Source organism: Manacus candei, unplaced genomic scaffold (assembly GCF_025592945.1).
Source record: "Manacus candei isolate 608988 ecotype Guabito, Panama unplaced genomic scaffold, ASM2559294v1 h1tg000045l, whole genome shotgun sequence".
Taxonomy (NCBI): domain Eukaryota; kingdom Metazoa; phylum Chordata; class Aves; order Passeriformes; family Pipridae; genus Manacus; species Manacus candei.
The window spans coordinates 970,209-988,712 of NW_026138093.1; the positions used below are offsets into that span (position 1 = coordinate 970,209).

Sequence of the window (18,504 nt, forward strand, 5' to 3'; positions counted from 1 at the left end):
TTCACACCCACACCCAGGCAGAGATGTGTGGACACATCAATAGCTGGGTGTGGAAAAATCCCTCTCCCAAATTCTCCTTGTTCTCAGGGAAACACTCCCCCAAATCCCTTTGTGTTTGCCAACAGACAAGGGTCACAGCTGGAGGAGTGTTTGTGGAGGGGGATCAGAATTGTCCTGGGCATCAGGGATGGTCTTTGGAGTGTTGCAAACTGGAGGGTTCCCGAGCTGGGAGAGGCTGCCAGAGGTGTCCCACTGAGAGGGAGGTGCTGGGGAGCTGCCAGGGCCTCCCTCAGCCCCACTGGTTGTGGGCTCCCAAGGGGACTGGCTTTAGTGATCTGCTGAATTTCCATCCTGGTGTCAGGAATGACTGAAGTTTCCAAAATATTTGGGAATTGTATCCATTTGGGCTGTGATTCAGGCAGGGAATATTCCAAGGCTTTCATGGGATGACTGATTATCCTGTATTCCCCAGCTGTTCCACTCTGGATTTTTCCCACCTTTATCATTCAGGAGCAGCTGGTCCAGTCCAGGGACACTTCCCCACACCCCTGGTCCAGTCCAGGGGCTCTTCATTGCTCAGCTGGTTTGGTCAAGGCTTGTCAGGAGCTCCTGAGATCATACCTATAAGAAGGATGGGCACAGACTTAATTGTAATAAGACAAGTGATAATGGTTTTCAACTAAAAGAGAGCAGATTTGAACTAGATAGAAGGAAGAAATTTTTTACACTGAAGGTGATGAAACACTGGCACAGGTTGCCCAGAGAGGTCATAGATGCCCCACCCTTGGAAACATTCAAGGCCAGGTTAGAAAGGGCTGTGAGCAACCTGGTATAGTTGAACGTAAACCTGTTCACTGTGGGGAGGTTGGACCAGATGTCCTATAAAGGTCTCATCTGATTCAAACTATTTTGGATTCTGTAGTTCTTATCCTACAGAGCCAAGGCTGACAAGGATCACCCAGGTTTCAGACCTAGCTGAGCATCCCCTTTGATGGCCCATCTCGCAGCTCTGCTCAAAAGCTGCTGCAAAGAACCTCCAGACCTAAAGGAGCTTTTGTGCTGGGCTGAGCTGTGGCTCTCAGGGCTGGGGGTTGGCTTTTGGCTGCCAGGTGCCCACCAGGGCTCTCTCACTCCTTCTCCACTCCTCTTGGTGCCTGCAGGGTTGTTTCTCCCCCATTTCTCTCACTCCTCTCTGGGTTCCAGCACCCTGGATTTTATCCTTTTTCCAAAGGGTTATCACAGAGGTGCCTCTGGAATTGCTTTTTGGCTCAGCTTTGGGCACTGGCTGGTCCATTTTGGAGCCACCTGAAACTGGCTCTCTCTGACACAGAGTCAACTCTTGATCTCCTCTTCCCTAAGGGAAACCTGCAGCCCCCTCCCTGCTACCAAACCTGATCCACAGGGTCAGTCAAGTGCCCAGGAATAGAGAAGGTCATTGAGTCCATTATTCCTCAGGCTGGTTAAACAAGACTTTGTCCTCTTCCTGTCCCTGACTGCAGGTTCTTTCTGTCAGAGCAGAGCTGTGCTGGACCTCAGCTGTGCTTTGCTCCAGAGCCTGCTGGGGTGGGGGCAGATGGCAATGGGAGAGTTGGGTTGGACTGGATGATCCTTGTGGGTCCCTTCCACCTCAGCATATTCTGTCATTCTGTGTTTGTTTGGGTTTGGTTTGGTTGTGTTTGGTCTTTTTCCCTCCTTTTGATTTTCCTTTCTTCTGACCCATGAGTTTTTTCTTCATTGTCTTGGGCCTTGCTGGGCACCTGATGGCAAGACCAGTTTATCCAACTCAGTCATCTTGACCACATTTTTTGTCCAAGTCACCATTAACTAGACGAGGTTTCTCACAGACTCGCTGCAACTTGGCATCATCCACAAAGGAGTGGAAAGTGCATTTCATCCCATCACCCAGAGACATAATAAAGATGTTCCATAGGAATGGTCAAGGGCTGGTCCCTGATGGATGTCACCTGGGAATTGCTGCCCAGAGGAATTTGTGCCATGACTTTTGACCCTCATCAGTCATTCAACTTCCCACTCACCACATGTTTCACTTCTCCAGTCCAGCTCTCAAAGGTCTGCCTCTAAGGAGACCACAGGAGACAATGTCAAGAGCCTTGAAAAAGTCTGGGCACACAATATCCCCTTCTTTTCCCTCCCACAGGGGTTCTGCAATCCCTGCTTGTCCTTCCCATGCCTGGGAATGGCTGCAGGAAGACTTGTCATATCCCCTTCCCTGCTGAGCCTGAGCAGTCTGGAACTCTGCCAACCCACCTTGCTACCCTGTTTGCAGACTGGTTCCATGTCTGCCTTTGCCAAGGCCCCAGGAAGCTCTGGGATGGCTCTGGCCTTTGCAAGTCTTTTGGAGAGGTCTCCCAGTGACACTGCCTGGACTTCTCAATATCCCTGACTCCAAAACCTTTTGAATTATCCCACAGTTTCAGTTTAGTGTACAGGACACAACACATATTCTCATGGTTCTTCAGGAGAAAATTAGAAGTGATACCGTTAGAGAGGTCAACTGGTGGAGCAGCCCAGTCTGGTCTGGCCCCACAGCAGTGCCCAGCCCAGGGTGCTGCAGAGCTCTGGGCACTCCCCCCACAGCCCCAGCCCCTCTGAAGGGCACAGCAGCTCCTGGGGCACAGAGAGGAGTCTCAGCATCCCCATCAGCTCAGGGGCTGGACACTCAGCATGGCAGGAGGAAATGGAGGTCAGGGAAACTGCAGGAGCCCTGGTGTCACCTGCAGGAGATGCCCAGCACAGCCTGACTGTGCCCCTCAGTGCCAGCCCCTCTGCCCAGCCCAGCCCAGAGTCCTGGCTCAGGGACAGAGCAGCCTATCCCCAGGGGGGCTGCAGAGAGAGGTTTCTCTGTGTCAGAGATTCCTCTCTGCAGGCCCAGAAATGCTGCCTTGCTCTTCTGCAGGGACATCCCTTTGCCCAGGTCAGTGTGTCCAGGCTGCCTTGGCCAGTTGCAGATCCCAGCCTGGGATCCCTGCAGGGCCCTGAGCTGGAGGTGCTGCTCTGCAGAGTGTGGGGCTGTGGCACCCTGGGCTGACCCTGCACTGGCCATGCTGGTCAGGGTGGGGAGCAGACCCAGCAGGATGGGGATCACTCCTCTCCACCCTCTGCCATAGTCCTGGAAGGCTCAGTAGGCAAGAACAAGGCTGGGCAGGACCATGGGCTGTTTCCAATGGCACAAAGGGCAGGGCAGGGCTCCACTCCATGCAGCCTGTGGGCTGGAGAGTTCTTCAGGACACCCTCCTGGAAAGCCCACCCCTGGCTCTGGTACAGCCCTCCCTGAACTGGGGAGGCACAAGGGGAGTTCACTGCGGGTCAGACGAGTCACTGGCCAGAGTCCTTTCTCTGTTCCTGCTGCATCCCCTGGGGTTGCAGAACTCTCCTTTACCAGTTCACAGTCAGATTTAGTACTTGATCTCTGGGTGACTCCACCCTGGGCAGGATTCTGCTCCAGGGCTCCATTCCCTGCTGACTGGATGCGACAGGCTGTCCCTGCAGATCCTCTGTGCTCTCCTGCACTTCCTACAGACAAGTAGGAAAGGCCATCAGAACCCTCACAAGCTGCAGAGCCCCAGGCAGGTGACGTGGAGACCATTTGCCACTGACCACCAGCACAGAACATCTGAAACAGCCCTCAGTCCCTCAAGTACCCCAGTGAGTCACTTCTCTCACTGCAGGGACTGAATGGGGAAACAAGCAAAACAATGAGACTTTGGAGAGTCTATTCCTTGGCCTTGTTCTTTACACCAACCTTTCAAAAAGAACAAAGTCTTCAGGAACTGCCCAAGGGGATCCCCTTTCATGATGAAAATGATGTTAAGGAGCCCAGCCCTGTCCCAGCAGTGCCCAGGTCACAGGACTGACACACAGCAGGGACTGAGCTGCCAGAGCACTCAGGCCTTGGGCAAGGACCACAAAGCAGAGGGAGGCAGTGGAAAAAGAGTATCTCTGAAAAGGCCAAGAGCTGCTGCTCCCTGGCAGTGCTCCTGTACCAGGACTCTTTACCCTTTCTCCTCTGCACACAAGCACTGCCCTCCAGCTTCAGGGAAGTTGTTGGAGGGAGAATCTGGAAAAAAGAATTCAAGACCTTTATTCTACTCAGAGATTGTGATTCCTCATGTACAGAATAACAAAGGCAAGATGTTTGACAAAGAAATTGCTGCAGAAACTTTTATTTTCTTTAAATGCACACAGAGAATGATCCCTCATTTACACAATTGTGGGTCAAAACAAAGAGAGAGTGAATTAGGTATGAGATGGAGAATAAATTTCTGTGTTAACAACATTTAAAGAGGAAAAAATGTAGGAAACGGCCCCCACCACCACTCTCAAAAGATTTAGAAAGCAGGCTGGGCCAGTAAATGGTTACACAATGACTGTTGTGCAGAAGAAAACAGGCAGGTTATTGCTCTTGAAAAGCATCTAGTCATCATTTTCCTCAGGGCATCCTTGAGCTCCTGGTTCCTGAGGCTGTAGATGAGGGGGTTCAGTGCTGGAGGAACCACCGAGTACAGAACTGCCACCACCAGGTCCAGGGATGGGGAGGAGATGGAGGGGGGCTTCAGGTCGGAAAATATGGCAGTGCTGACAAACAGGGAGACCACGACCAGGTGAGGGAGGCAGGTGGAAAAGGCTTTGTGCCGTCCCTGCTGAGAGGGGATCCTCAGCACAGCCCTGAAGATCTGCACATAGGAGAAAACAATGAAAATGAAACAACCGAACACTAAACAGACACTAAACACAATGAACCATATTTCCCTGAGGTAACCTGAGTGTGAGCAGGAGAGCTTGTGGATGGCAGGGATTTCACAGAAGAACTGGCCCAGGGCATTGCCCTGACACAGGGGTAGGGAAAATGTATTGGCTGTGTGCAGCAGAGTATGGAGAAACCCAGTGGCCCAGGCAGCTGCTGCCATGTAGGCACAAGCTCTGCTGCCCAGGAGGGTCCCGTAGTGCAGGGGTTTGCAGATGGCAACGTAGCGGTCGTAGCACATGATGGTGAGGAGGGAAAACTCTGCTGACATGAAGAAATAAAAGAAAAGGACCTGTGCAGCACATCCTGTGTAGGAGATGGTTGTGTTGTCCCAGAGGGAATTGTGCATGGCTTTGGGGACAGTGGTGCAGATGCAGCCCAGGTCTGTGAGGGAGAGGTTGAGCAGGAAGAAGCCCATGGGGGTGTGCAGGTGGTGGTCACAGGCTACGGCGCTGAGGATGAGGCCGTTGGCCAGGAGGGCAGCCAGGGAGATGGCCAGGAAGAGCCAGAAGTGCAGGAGCTGCAGCTCCCGCCTGTCTGCGAATGCCAGGAGGAGGAACTGGGTGAGGGAGCTGCTGTTGGACATTTGCTGCCTCTGGGTGTTTGTTTCCAACACAGAGGAGAAGACAGTAAGAGGCCAGTTAGTGTGGACTTATCTAAACAAAGTCAAAGCTGTATTCTACAGACACTCCCCATGTCACACCCAGACAACCTTTTGATTTCCTAGGAGATCTTCCTTCAGCTCCAGTGCTGGGTTCCTACTGAACAGCATTTTCTCTGTTTTAGCATCACTGTGCTTCTGTACAGGCATTTCACATAACAAGGAGATGTTTAGGGACAGGTTTCCAACCTGGAGGGGAATTCAGAGCCTGGAAGGAAACCTCAGGGAGACAGCCAAGTGTCCTTATGATGGCATTTGATTTAAGCAGACTCAGCTCCTTCCCCAGCACCACAGGCTGCACTGGTAGGGGTCATATTCCGTTTGCAGGTGCAAAAAGGACATCTCAGACTAGTCCTGATGGGTCTAGCAGAGGTGATGCTGGTGCTGCCCACAGGCAGAGCAGTGGCTGAAAGCACATTAGGAAGCTCAGACAGACCTACTGAGCACTCACAGTTCAGATGTCTCAGGGACTTGTCAAAATTAATACTTTCTTAATTATTCCTCCCATTCCTCAAGAGTTGGAAACTGGAAACACAATCTCAGGAAATTTCTTTAACCTTATAAAAATCTTTGTCTTGGAAATATTCTGAGAGGGAGCTGGAGCTCTGAGCATGTCCTCCTCCTCTGCACTCCAGATGCTCTCAGAGTTGCACTTAGAGAATCTGTAGTTGTTGGGCAGTGCCAGCTTTCCCAGATGCCTCCAAAAGCTGCAGTCCCATTGCCCTGCATGACCAGACTTCCTGTTCCAAGATCTGTTAAAAATTCTCCCCCAGTGAGGTCTCAGCATCATTCTACATCTAACAGCCTTTAACTTCTCTCTGTCTCACTCCCCTGCCCTGGATGCTGCAGGCAGTGCCCTCAGCCCTGCTGGGCTGTGCAGAGGAGCTGCTCACCAGCAGAGCTGTCTCTTTGAAGCTCTTCTTGCTTGCCAGGAGCTCCCTGTGTGCCAGGAGCCCGGCCCAGCTCAGCAGCACAGCAACAGCCCCAGGTATTTCATGACCCTCAGGGGGTTTGGTGTTGTTTACATGAGACTCAGTCCCTGAGAGGAAGTTCAAACAACTTCTCAAGAAGTCAAAGTGAGATTGAAACACTAAAGTTTCTTGTAGTGCTAATGAGTCCCACTGAGGGGCATAACTGAGAACGTGTCCCCAGGTTCCAGTTAGAGCAAAAAACTGCAGACAGTGATGACAAGGATGGACAAACAAGGGAAAGGTAACTGTGATGATAAGGGAACCTGAATGTCTTTCATTATTCCAAAGGCCAAACTCTGACCCCCAGCCCCTGGGAAGGCAGATCCTGTCCCTGCCTCATTCCTCAGGGCTCTTCCTGGGGCACTGGGATGTGGGATGTGCAGTGCCAAGGGCAGGACCATGGGGTGGCACCTGCCAGGCTGCTGAGCAGGGACAAGGAGGCCATGAGGCCCCAGGGCTGCAAGGGCCACTCCCCTCCTCCTGGCATCAGGGGCACAGACAGCAGCCCTGGCCAAAGGCCTGCAGAAGGTGGCTGTGTCAGGGCCTTTCAGCTTCTCCCCATGCCTGTCTCCTCTCCAGCCCAGGCTGTCCTACGGTGTCCATGCCCTGCCCCTTTCCCTGCAGGCTGTCGTCATCCCCCCGGCTGCCCCACCTGGCTGGCACCTTCCTGCACTGACATCTCTGCGTCCTCCCTGGCTCTTCCTGCGCACACAAAGCCTTGGGCTCATCCAGACTCCTTCTTGGTGACATATTGCACCACAACACTGACCTCAGAGGGAAATTTCTGACTTCTGTCACCAGTCTAGGCCACCCCAGCTGCCCTTGGTGGCACTAGTTCTTTCTTAGGCTGTTTTCTGACAGGAAGAAAAGCTCCACCAGCTCTCACACCCCCCTTCCAGACCTCTCAGGCTGCTCCTCTACTGTCCTCAATCTTCACACCCCTGACCCCTGAGTCCTCAGCCTCTATATAAGGGTCATGTGCTTGAGGCCCCAAATTCCCTCCTGGGACATCTCTGGGACCTCTCCAAGGTTTTGGAAGATGACAATAGAGTGCTCTTATCCCAGGAAACACAGAGGGACACTTTTTTCCAAGGGTTGTCTTGGCAGAATGAGGCACAATATCTTTAAACATTCTGGCACAAGGGAGCTCTGAGCTCTGGGTACGGAGGGAGGTCCAAGTGCCAACCACTGGAGTGGGAGCTACAAATCATCAGGGCTTGTGTTCTTTGGAGGGCCAGACACTGGTGAGAGTGGTGTGTGTGTGCACATGGAAGGACTTGAAGGGCACAATGAACTGTCTCAAAACACTGTCAAAGCAGGAAAATCCCATAAGGCACCACAACACACAAGCACTGGTGGCAAACAGGAAGGTATTTAATTCCAAGGCCTAAAGGGAGGTGAAGCTTTGGAAGTAGCCCCCAGGACAGAATTGCACTGTGCAGAGTGTGGGAAAGAGCAGACAGACCCAAGAGGAAGCCAGGGCTGGTAAGGCAGGTCTGGGGAACCCATCCAGACAAAGATTCCCACCTGCAGACTGGAAGCACACCGGGCAAAACTCCCACCGTGGCAAGCTGTGGAAAAGGAAGCAAGTCCTTGTAGACGTGCCAGCCCAAGCTGTGGGAACAGCATCTACCCCCCTGAATACCCAGGGCTTGGGCTGTATAAAAGTGATAGCCCAGAAGCACAACTTGGGGACCCTCCACCGAGCAGAGCAGGGTGAAGGACCGGTGGGAGCCTCAGGGATCTCCATGGTGTGATACATTTACTTCATCTCTGTCTCTCTCTCACTGGCTTCCTACCACCCCCTTCTTCTCTCTTTCTATTTCTTTCTCTTTCTCTCCCTCCTATTTACTGTTAAATCAAACCTGGACTGCTGACTTTGGCACATGGTCTCCTTTGCAGCTGAATTTAGGCAGAGGTGTCTTTTAATAATGGGAACCTGAGAGTATCCATGAGGTTTTACAGTGTGGGAATGGCCACTGGATTCCATGAGGTTCCACAGAGTCACAGGGTCCATTTGGCTTCGTAAGGCTCTGCAGTGTGATAATGGACCCTTGATTCCATGAGTTTGCAAAATGTCTCAGGACTCCTTTGGTTCTAGGAGGCCCCACATATCACAGTGGCCCCTTGGTTCCATGAGCTTCCACAGTGTCCCAGGAATCCTTTGGTTCCATGAGCCCTGTAGGGTCAAAATGGCCCGTTTGTTCCATGAGGTTCCACAATGTCACAAGGATTCCTTTGCTTCCAGGGGACGCTGCAGTGTGACAATGGCCCCTTGATCCCATGAGGTTCCACAGTGCCAATATGGGTCCTTGATTTCTTGAGGTCCACAGTGTCCCGGGGTCCTTTTGTTTCCATGATGCTCTGCAGTGTCACAGTGGCCCCTTGAGTCCATGAGGTTATGAAAAGTCTCAGGGTTCCATGGGTTCCATGAGGCCCTGCAGTGTCACAATGGCCTAGTAATTCCATGTGGTTCCACACTGTCCCACGGTTCCTTTGGTCCCATGAGTCCCTGAGGTTCCTCAGTGTCACAATGGCCCCTGATTCTATGAGGTCCCAAATGTCTCAGGGCTCCCTTAGTTCCAAGAGGGCCTTCATGCCACAATGAACCCTTGGTTCCATGAGGTTCCACAGTGTCCCAGGGTTCTTTGACTCCAGAAGGCCCTACAGTGTCACAATGGCCCCTTTACTCCAGGAGGTTCCACAGTGTCCTTGCTGGAACACACAGGGCTGTAATGTTGTCAGCCCTGCAGAGCTGCCTCCAGCTCTGGGCTCCAGCACAGGAAGGACATGGACCTGTTGGAGTGAGTCCAGAGGAGAACACCAAAGGGATCAGAGGGATGGAGCAGCTCTGCTGTGAGGAAAGGCTGAGAGAATTGGTATTGTTAAGGCTGGAAAAGAGAAGGCTTTGGGGTGACCTAATTGTGGCCTTGCAGTGCCTGAAGGGAGCCAACAAGAAAGATGGAGAGAGACTTTGGAGAAGGGCCTGGAGTGACAGGACAAGGGGAATGGCTTCACACTGAGAAAGGGAAGGGTTAGATGGGATATTAAGAGGAATTTCTGGACTGTGATGGTAGTGAGATCCTGGCAAAGGTTGCTCAGAGAAGTTCTGGCTGCCCCATCCCTGGAAGTGTTCATGGCCAGGTTGGATGGGGTTCTGAGCTCTGAGTCTAGTGGAAGGTGTCCCTGCCCATGGCAGGGGGTTGGACTGAGATGCTCTTTAAGGTCCCTTCCAACCCAAACCATTCCATGATTCTGTGACTGGTGGGGGATGTGGTGGTCAGAGCTGACGGGCACAGAGACCCCAAAATGATGGGATTTTCCTTTCTGAATGAAAGAAGGAGGGGGCAGCAGAACTGAAACCTTGGACTGCTGGTGGTCTGACTTCAGCTCTGCAGAGGGATCTGGACAGGCTGGATCAATAAGGTCAAGTGTCAGGGCCTGCCCTTGGGTCCCAACAACCCCCTGGAACGCTCCAGACTGGGGGCAGAGGGGCTGGAGAGCTGCTCAGCAGGAAGGGACTTGGGGGTGGGTGGGGGGACTCTCTGCAATGACCTGAAAGGAGGTTTTAGTGGGGTGGGGGTTGGTCTCTTCTGCAAAGCCTTTAGTGACAGGAAGAGAGGAAATGACCTTAAATTGCATCGGGTAAGGTTCATATTAGATATTCAAAAACCCTTTTTCCACTGAGAGAGTGCTCAGGCATCGGAACAAGTAGCCCAGGGAGGTGGTGCAGTCTCTGGAAGCATTCAGGTGGCATCTGGATGTAGCGCTTTGGGATGGGGTTTAGGGGTGATTCTGGTGGTGCTGGGTTGACAGTTGGACTAGAAGATCTGGAAGGTCTCTTCCAACCTTGATGATTCTGTGATTCTCTGACCTGTCATCCCTGTTTGCAGGTTTGTGCTCTAACAAGACCCTGGGGATGTTTTCTCTGTTGGGTCCACAGAGATTGTGTTGTGTGAGCTTTTTTCCTCTATGATCAAAACAAAGAATAATTAATGCTAAATCCAGCAGATGGCTTTCAAGTTCTAACTTGGTCCAGTTTGTCCAACTGTGTCCAAACAGGTGAAGAAAATCTGGAACTTTAGAAGGGTTAGTTTTTTACCTCATTAGCAGGATATCCAGGGGTGCACCAAGTGCCTTCCAGTGAGGAGCACAAGAGACCAGTAGACAGTGACAATATTGTTCTAATGTTAATGTCACTGGAGCACAGAGTGAGATCACATCTGAGTTATGTTTCTTTAATCAGTGATTGGGAATAAAGAGAAAAAGCCATCTGCTGGATTTAGCAATAATTACTCCTTGTTTTGATCTTAGGGAAAAAGGCTCACACAACACAATCTCTGAATGCTCCTTTGAACTTACCCACAGTGTGTTCACAAAGACACAGAGCAAGGCTTTTAGCTTTTGCTGCTACCCTCAGTTCCAGCATAGAAAGAAATGTCTCTGTGCAATAACAGCAATTGCCTTACCATGTTACTGAACTACATTCAGTTTATCTGGTCTCAAACAAATACTCCATATTTTCTCCTTGTTTTATTTTCAAGGGCATGGGTATGGGTATTTAGGTGACTGCCTTCACTGGTATAGGATAATCTTATATTTACACTGATAAAATACCACATGTACTTCATGGGATACTGCAAGCTTTTTACAATCCTGATGGCATGTCTTTACAGAGCAAGAGTGAACATTTTGAGATGATTCCTTAATAAATGAGTTGCAGTTCTATTGTTTTTTGAATGTTAAGCACCACATCCTAAATGCAGGAACACGTTCAAGGTCAATGTCCTATTTTAGACCTTTTCAGCATCTGTGATATTGTGATAATCACACTTAAAATATTCCTCTAGAAAAAGTAAATTGGCCCTTTTCACTAGAAGGATTATTATGATCAAAAACAAATCTGAAGGAGAACAAATTCAGACTTCTTTGTTTGTTGGTTGGTTGGGTTTTTTTTTTTCAGCAATGCAATAAATTGCTGTCCCTAACGGGGATGGTTTTCTACCCAAGAATTAAAAAGAAAACCCCAAAGTTTACTCTATTCTGCACTTATATTACTTTTTGGGTTTTTTGGGTTATTTTTGGAGGCCTCACCTATGTAAAAATACCTTCCTTAAAATGCGTTCATGCTTTCTATAAGAACCAAACCATTCCAGCTGACATACCATTCTATCCCAAATACTGCAGGGAAATGTAATATCCCACTAAAGCAGAAGGGAAAGAAGACAACTGAGCATCAGCAGCTCTTCCTAAGCAAGATCAGGGGTTTAGCTCCATCTAACTGAGGGATGAGATGTGTCCCTCAGTGGGTCTCTTCCCACTCCCCCACCAGCCCTTCTACCCGACTGCAAGCTCAAAGTTCTAAAAAGAGAAGAAGAAGCTGGAGCGTCAATATTTCCCCAGTGCAAACCCCAATAATCTTTGCTGGGAGCTGACAGGAATTGCTGTTCCACTGCCCTGGGATATCCTGGCTTGAGGCGAGAGCGCAGCCCCGCCCAGAGCCCCCAACCCCTCTGAGAGCTTTTGTAGGGTCTGTTTGTCCATGTCCCTGTGGCAGAGGCTGCCCCGACACCTGCCCTGGAGCTGGTCCAGCTGCTGGACCAAACAAGGCATTGTCCAGCCTGCCTTCCCCCAGCCCCGACCGCCCCAGCCCATCTTCCATCGCTCTGCTTCCTTTTCCTGCCCCTGCTCCCCCTCCGCTCCCTTCCCTCTGGCATTTTTATTAGGAATGTCCTTGCTGTTCTCACTGTCCCAGCATAAGCTGATCCCCAGGGGAGCCTGTGGAATGTAACCCCTCAAGCACTAAATTCCTTCCCCTGTGCCAAAGACACGGGTTTGTTGTTGCTGCCCCTCCCGCCGAGCACCAGCTCCATCTCCTGCTCCTGCCCAGCGGCTTTGCAGAAATCCAGGGCTGGGTGTGGATTGGAGGCTGTGGCGAGGGACAGGATAAAGTTGCTTCACTTCCACCCTTGGTGTCTCAGTGTTTGTGATCTTGGGAATCCTCACAAACCTGGAACAATGGCAGATTATCTGTTGTGGCAGGATATGTACCTGGGGATTGTTTTGATCTGAGTATAAATCTTCCTTGAAAGTACAACTGATAGAAAACAATGTAAAAAAAAAAGGGAAATGGAAATAATAAGAAAAAACAAAAATAAAAAAGAGGGGAAAAAAGAGAAAAAAAGAGAAAAAAAAGGAAAGAAAAAAAGAAAAAATGAGAAAAAAAAAGAGAAAAAAGAAAAAAAGAGAATAAAGAAAAAAGAGAGAGAAAAAAGGGAAGAAAAGAAAAAAGAAAGAAAAAAGAAAGAAAAGAAAGAAAGAAAAAAGAGAAAATAAAAGAAGACAAAAACTAAAACCCAACAAGTCCGATCCTCCCCCGCCGCAGGGACTACAACTCCCACAATGCCCCGCGCAGGCGGGGGGCGGGCAGGGGCCGTGGCCGCGCGCTGATTGGCTGCGGGGCGGGTTTGTAAAGGCGGAGGGCGCGCGGAGCGAGCGCCATTTTGGCCTCGTGGTCGGGAGTGAGGAGGACTCGCCTGCGGCCGCTGCACTTCGCTGGGTGAGTTGGCGGGGGGGCGGCGAGAGCGGGGTCTGGGGATCCCCTCGGGGGCTGCGGGGAGCGCGGCTGTGGGTGGAAAGGCTGGAGGCCTCGGGGGGGTTTAGCGGGGGGGTTCGGGGGTTCCCGGGGACGTTTTGAGGGATCCCTGAAAGGACTCGGGGGGAAGGTTGAAGGTCCCTGGAGGGTTTTGGGCAGCTCTGATGTGGGTTTTGTTTTCTGAGAAGATTTGGAGTGTCCCAGGTGGGCTTTGGGGCTCTCTGGGGAGGTTTGGGGTTCCTGGGAGGCTTTGTGGGGACCTTTGAGGCAGTTTTGGGATCTCTAGGGGGGTTTAAGGTGTCCCAGACTGTTTGGAGGGCCTGTGGGGGGGACTGTGGGTCCCTGAATGGGCTTGGGGAGTCTCAGGTGGGTTTTGTGGGTCACTGAGAGGGTTTAGGGGGTGCTGGGGAGGGATGAGGGGTCCTTGAGGAGGTTTCGATGGGTCGAGGGGGGAATTTCAGGGGTTTTGAGGGTATTTTAGGGGGTCCCCTAAAGCCCAGCAGTGGGACCCTCCAACCCCCAGGGGAGGGGTCCTAGGGATACCCCCAAAAATCCAGGGGAGGGAGATGTACCACATCCACGTAAGGGGATCCCAGTGCCCCCAGTATATCCCAGTGACCTCCCAGTTACGCTCAGTATGGCCCAGTAACCCCCTCAGTGACCACCCAGTGTGTCCCAGTGACCTCCCACTGCCCCCCAGTATGGCCCAGTGATCCTGCAGTGAGCACCCAGTAACCTCCAGTATGGCCCAGTAACCTGCCAGTGTCCCTCCATGTATCTTGGTAATCCCCCAGTAACTCTCCAGTTCTCTCCCAGTGCTCCCCAGTGTGCCCCAGTTCACCTCCAGTCCCTCCCAGTGCCCTCCCAGTGTCCCTCAGTAACCCCCCAGTCCTCCCAGTGCCCTCTGGTTCCCCCCAGTGTGTCCCAGTATCCCCCAGTAATCACCCAGTGCCCCACAAAGCCCCCCAACTGTCCCCAGATGCCCTTGGCCTTTCTATGGGAGGGGGAGCATTTTGGGGGTCAGAGGATCCAGAGAAGAGCAGCGAGGCTGGGGAAGGGAGTGGAGCACAAGTGGTGTGAGGAGAGGCTGAGGGAGCTGGGGGTGTTGAGGCTGGAGAAGAGGAGGCTCAGGGGAGACCTCCTGACTGTCTGCAAGTCCCTGCCAGGAGGTTGGAGCCAGGTGGGGCTGGGGCTGTTCTGCCAGGAAGCAGCAGTAGGACAAGAGGGCTGGGTCTGGAGCTGTGCCAGGGGAGGTTTAGGTTGGATATTGGGAAGGAATTTTTTCCCAAGAGAGTAATCAGGCCTTGGAATGGGCTGGGCAGGGAGGGGGTGGAGTCAGTGTGCTGAGCAGGCCCAGCCCTCACATCCCCCCAGCCAACGCCGGCTGCCCGGGGGGCTTGGGAGGGACCCCCAGCCCGTGTGCCCCACACTGAGCTGGCAGAGAGAGAGCCAAGGGACAGGGCCACGGGCAGGGCCACGGGTGAGGGACAGGCAGGGCCATTGCAGGGCCATGGTGAGGGCACAGCCTGTGGCAGCAGAGCTGCCCAGGGCCGGGGGCAGCCGGGGGTGTTGGGACCAGCCAGTGCTGGGGCCGAGCAGAGCACGAGGCCTCCTGCAGACCCCTGGAGCAGCCTCCCACTTGCCAGCCCTGCCCTGGTGGGGTGACACTGTCCTCTCCCTACAGGACACTCCCCCTGAAATCTTCAGGGGGCCCTTTTGTGTCTATTGCTGGTTGCTGATTGATGCTGGGGACCCGAGGGAGCCTCTGCAATCCCATCCATGGGGCACAATCTCCTCTCCAGAGCTTGACTCACTGCAGACTTTGCAGGGAAATCTGTGCTGGCAGCCCGAGTATGTCCCGAACCTCCACGCTCCCCCAGGGTATTTGGGACAGGTTCCACCTTCCTGGGCACCCATGGGATGGGGGGTGATTGTTCTCCTGTTGTTGCTGTTGCTGCTCTGCCCCTGTCCCTGCCCTTCCTGCTGCTGTCGGGTGAGCGGAGCGGCCACGATGGGAAAGGGGCGAGAGAAGGGAAAAGAGCGGGTGGGACCCGCTCTCAAAGGGAGCGTGAGGGGCGGTGGGTCACCCCCAAAGGGAGCTGGGGGGAGCCGGGACTGAAGGGCCAATGGGAAACGGGTGGCAGAGGGGGGCTGAGGGGAGGGGGGAGAGCAGATACAGGGTTGGTGTTGGGGAGCCTTGATGTCCCCATGCCTTGATCCCTGAAGAGCAGGGGAGGCTGGAGAGAGGAGAGAGCTGCAAGAGCCCCAAGAGCCTGGAGAGGGGTTGCAGAGAAGGGGAAACCTGAACAGTGGGGACCCCTGGGATCCCCGGGACATCAAGGTGGAGAACCTGGAGAGGGGGAATGTCTGGGAACGCGGCACCCCTAAGGCGAGAGTCAGAGGAGAAGGGACCCTTGGGAGCCCCAACACTGCCAGCATCCCTCAGTGGGACCCCCAGCTTCCCAGAGAGGGGAGACCCTCTGAACCCCAGAGGGGAGAGCCCAGAGAGGGGGAACTTCTTGGAGAGTTTTTCTGGTTGAATCTTGATATTTTGGAGTATTTTTTATCTGAATTTCAACTGTTTGCAGTTTGTGAGGGGTTCATCTCACTATTTCTGACGGGTTTTTTGCCTGAATGTCAGTGGTTTGGGTTTTTCTGGGCTGGATCTTGGTGTTTTGGAGGTCTTTATGGTCACAGGATGCCCGGTGAGTTCTAGAGATGGACTTGGGCAGGAGGAACCCCCAAGCCAACGCGCTCAGCCCTTGTTTTCCCCCCATCAGGATTTGTCCTTCCCAAAGCTTGGGCGGATGGAGGAGGAGGCTGCGAGGAAGAGGAAGATGCCTTGGGCCCCCCAGGCAGGTGAGGAGGAAGTCAGTGTCCCTTTGGGCGGGTGTTGTGCTGGCTCTGTCAGCCCAGCATGGCCCCGGCTGCAGGACAACCCCGCTGGCGCCGCCGTCCTGCCGGGGCCGGAGTTGGGGGGATGTCCTTGGCCTTCCCTGTGGGCCGGAGGCAAATCCCCTGCCTGTCCTTCTTGCTTCCTGCCCCAGGCCCCGAGGTGAGGACGGAGAGCGCGGAGGACAAATCCCCCCGTGAGACCCTGGTGGGAGAGGCCGTTTTGAAGGGCTCCCCGGCGCAGGAAGGCAGCGGGGAGGAAAAGGGCCGGAGATCCCCCCGCAGGAGGGGCTCCAAAGCCATCCCAGGGTGCTCTGAGGAGGAAAGAGCCAGCCTGTGCCGGGAAGGCGGCCGGAGCTTGAGGGGGAACTCTGAGCTTGTGGTCCCTGATCAGCCTCCCAGCAGGGAGAAACCCTTCATGTGCTTGGAATGTGGGAAGAGTGTTGGGAAGAGCTCCCACCTCTTCACCCACCAGCACATCCACACTGGGGAACAGCCCTACCCGTGTAGGGAATGTGGGAAGAGCTTCAGGAACAACTCCACCCTGATCCGACACCAGCGAATCCACACTGGGGTACGGCCATACCCATGTGGGGAATGTGGGAAGAGCTTCAGGGACAGCTCTGCCTTGCTACAGCACCAGCATATCCACACTGGGGAACGGCCCTACCCATGTAGGGTATGTGGGAAGAGCTTCAGGGACAACTCCACCCTGATCCGACACCAGCACATCCACACTGGGGTACGGCCATACCCATGTGGGGAATGTGGGAAGAGCTTCAGGGACAGCTCCACCCTCCGCATCCACCAGCTCATCCACACTGGAGAACGGCCCTACAAGTGCTTGGAATGTGGGAAGAGGTTTAAGACCAGCTCCAATCTCCTCCTGCACCAGCGGACGCACACGGATGAGAGGCCCTTCCGCTGCACCGACTGCGGGAAGGGCTTCAACCGGAACTCCCACCTCGTCACCCACCGGCGCATCCACACTGGGGAGAGGCCCTACAAGTGTGGGGAGTGTGGGAAGAGCTTCACCCACAGCTCTGCCTTGACCAGACACCAACAGTCCCACCAGTAAGAGAAGCCCCACCAGTGCCCCGACTGCGGGAAGAGCTTCGGCCGCTGCTTCCACCCCGAATGAACCCCCTGATGGGGAGGAAACCCCTGGAGTCCAGTGACTGTCAGTCCATCCCTTTCCACCACAAAGGGCCAGTCCCCTTTCCCAGGGGCAGGTTCTTCCAACACATCTCTTCCTGGGGTTGTGTGGAGATTCCTGCCTTGGCTGGGGACCCCCCAAGGTCAATCCTAGGGGTTGAGAGCAGAGATCTTCCCCGAGCATTGGTCTGGGGGAGTTCCATCCATCTCTAATTAAGAATTACTCATTTTGTGGCAGCTTGAGTAGATTTGCTTCAACAATTGCTTTAGTGTAGAGCACTGTCCTATCTTATGCTGTACTCCTGGTAGTTTTAGTGTTTCTATTGTGCAGTAAATAATTCTGATGAAGATGTTTTGTGTGATCATTTGTAATTCTAAATAAATTCATTTCTATCAATAGATCTGATTTACCATCATTAAAACCTGTGGGACCAAAGTGATTCAGTCACACCTCTGTAATTCCTCTAGACTAAAACTGTTGGCATGATCCAAGACTGAGATTGGATCCAGCACCCCACAGTGTGTTGGGAGCTCAGGGAGGCCACCTCCCTTTCCCAACCCCTTTGTGCCCAAAGACCCCCATGAGACCATTTGACCCACGAGACCACCTCCCCTTTTCCACCCTTTCCCTGTTCCTCCCATTTTTCCATTGTCCCCTTAATACTCATTTTCCCCTCAAAACAGTTTTGGAGTCCCAACCCCCACTTTTTGCCCCCTCTCCTGTGGGCACTGAAGGAGAAAATGAGGCTGCACGCACAGAGTTCCATTTCAGGACTTGTCCACCCATCTTTCCGGCGTCCCCCTTTCATTGGGGTTCCTTTGGAAACAGCGCCTGGGCTTTGTCTTTTAGTCCACTGGAATTCCCAGCATGGCCCCAAAGCAGTGCCCTGATCCCACACATTCCCCTCCCCTCATGTGCTGGCTGTGTTCAGCCACCAGAGAAAAACACAGGCTGCCATGCAGAGCGTTCCAAGTGGTTTCCACTTTGGCAAACAGCACTCTCTGGATGGAAAACACCAGTCAAGGCCGAAACACTCCTTGTTGATCCTGATTAACTGAATGCAGCTGCTGCTGCCTTAACTTGTTCCCACAGAAATTCTCAGGGTTCCTTTGCTTCCAGGAGGCCCCACATGTCCCATTGGCCCCTTGATTCCATGAGCCTCCCCAGTCTCCAAAGGTTCCTTTACTTCCATGAGGCCCTGCAGTCCCAAAATGCCCTTTGGATTCTCAGAGATTTCCCATTGTCCCAGGGTCCCTTGTGCTTCAGAAGGAGCTGCAGTGGGACAGTGGCCCCTTGGTTCCGTGAACTCTGCAGTGTTCCAGGAATTCTTGGGTTCCAGGAGAGCCTGCAGTCTCACCAGGAGCACTTGAATGCAGGAGGTTCTGCAGGGTCCCAATGGCCCCTGGATTCTGGGAGGTTCAGAAATATCTCAGGGCTGAGATAAATGGGATTGTTCATGCTGGA

General features: G+C 53.1%; 1 protein-coding gene and 1 pseudogene across 1 annotated transcript; one reads left to right on the forward strand and one right to left on the reverse strand.

Moving 5' to 3' along the window:
• The window catches only part of LOC127474808 (uncharacterized), a 1,366,245-nt pseudogene that overhangs the window by 870,299 nt on the left and 477,442 nt on the right, over window positions 1–18,504 (forward strand).
• On the reverse strand, window positions 4,161–5,351 carry LOC127474873 (olfactory receptor 14J1-like). The gene has a single exon (XM_051796191.1). It carries the CDS (start codon window positions 5,349–5,351, stop codon window positions 4,350–4,352), a length of 1,002 nt encoding a protein of 333 aa, XP_051652151.1. The 3' UTR covers window positions 4,161–4,349.

Excerpts from the sequence above, each read along its gene's own strand:
- LOC127474873 (XM_051796191.1), bottom strand. The coding sequence starts at position 5,351 with ATGTCCAACAGCAGCTCCCTCACCCAGTTCCTCCTCCTGGCATTCGCA.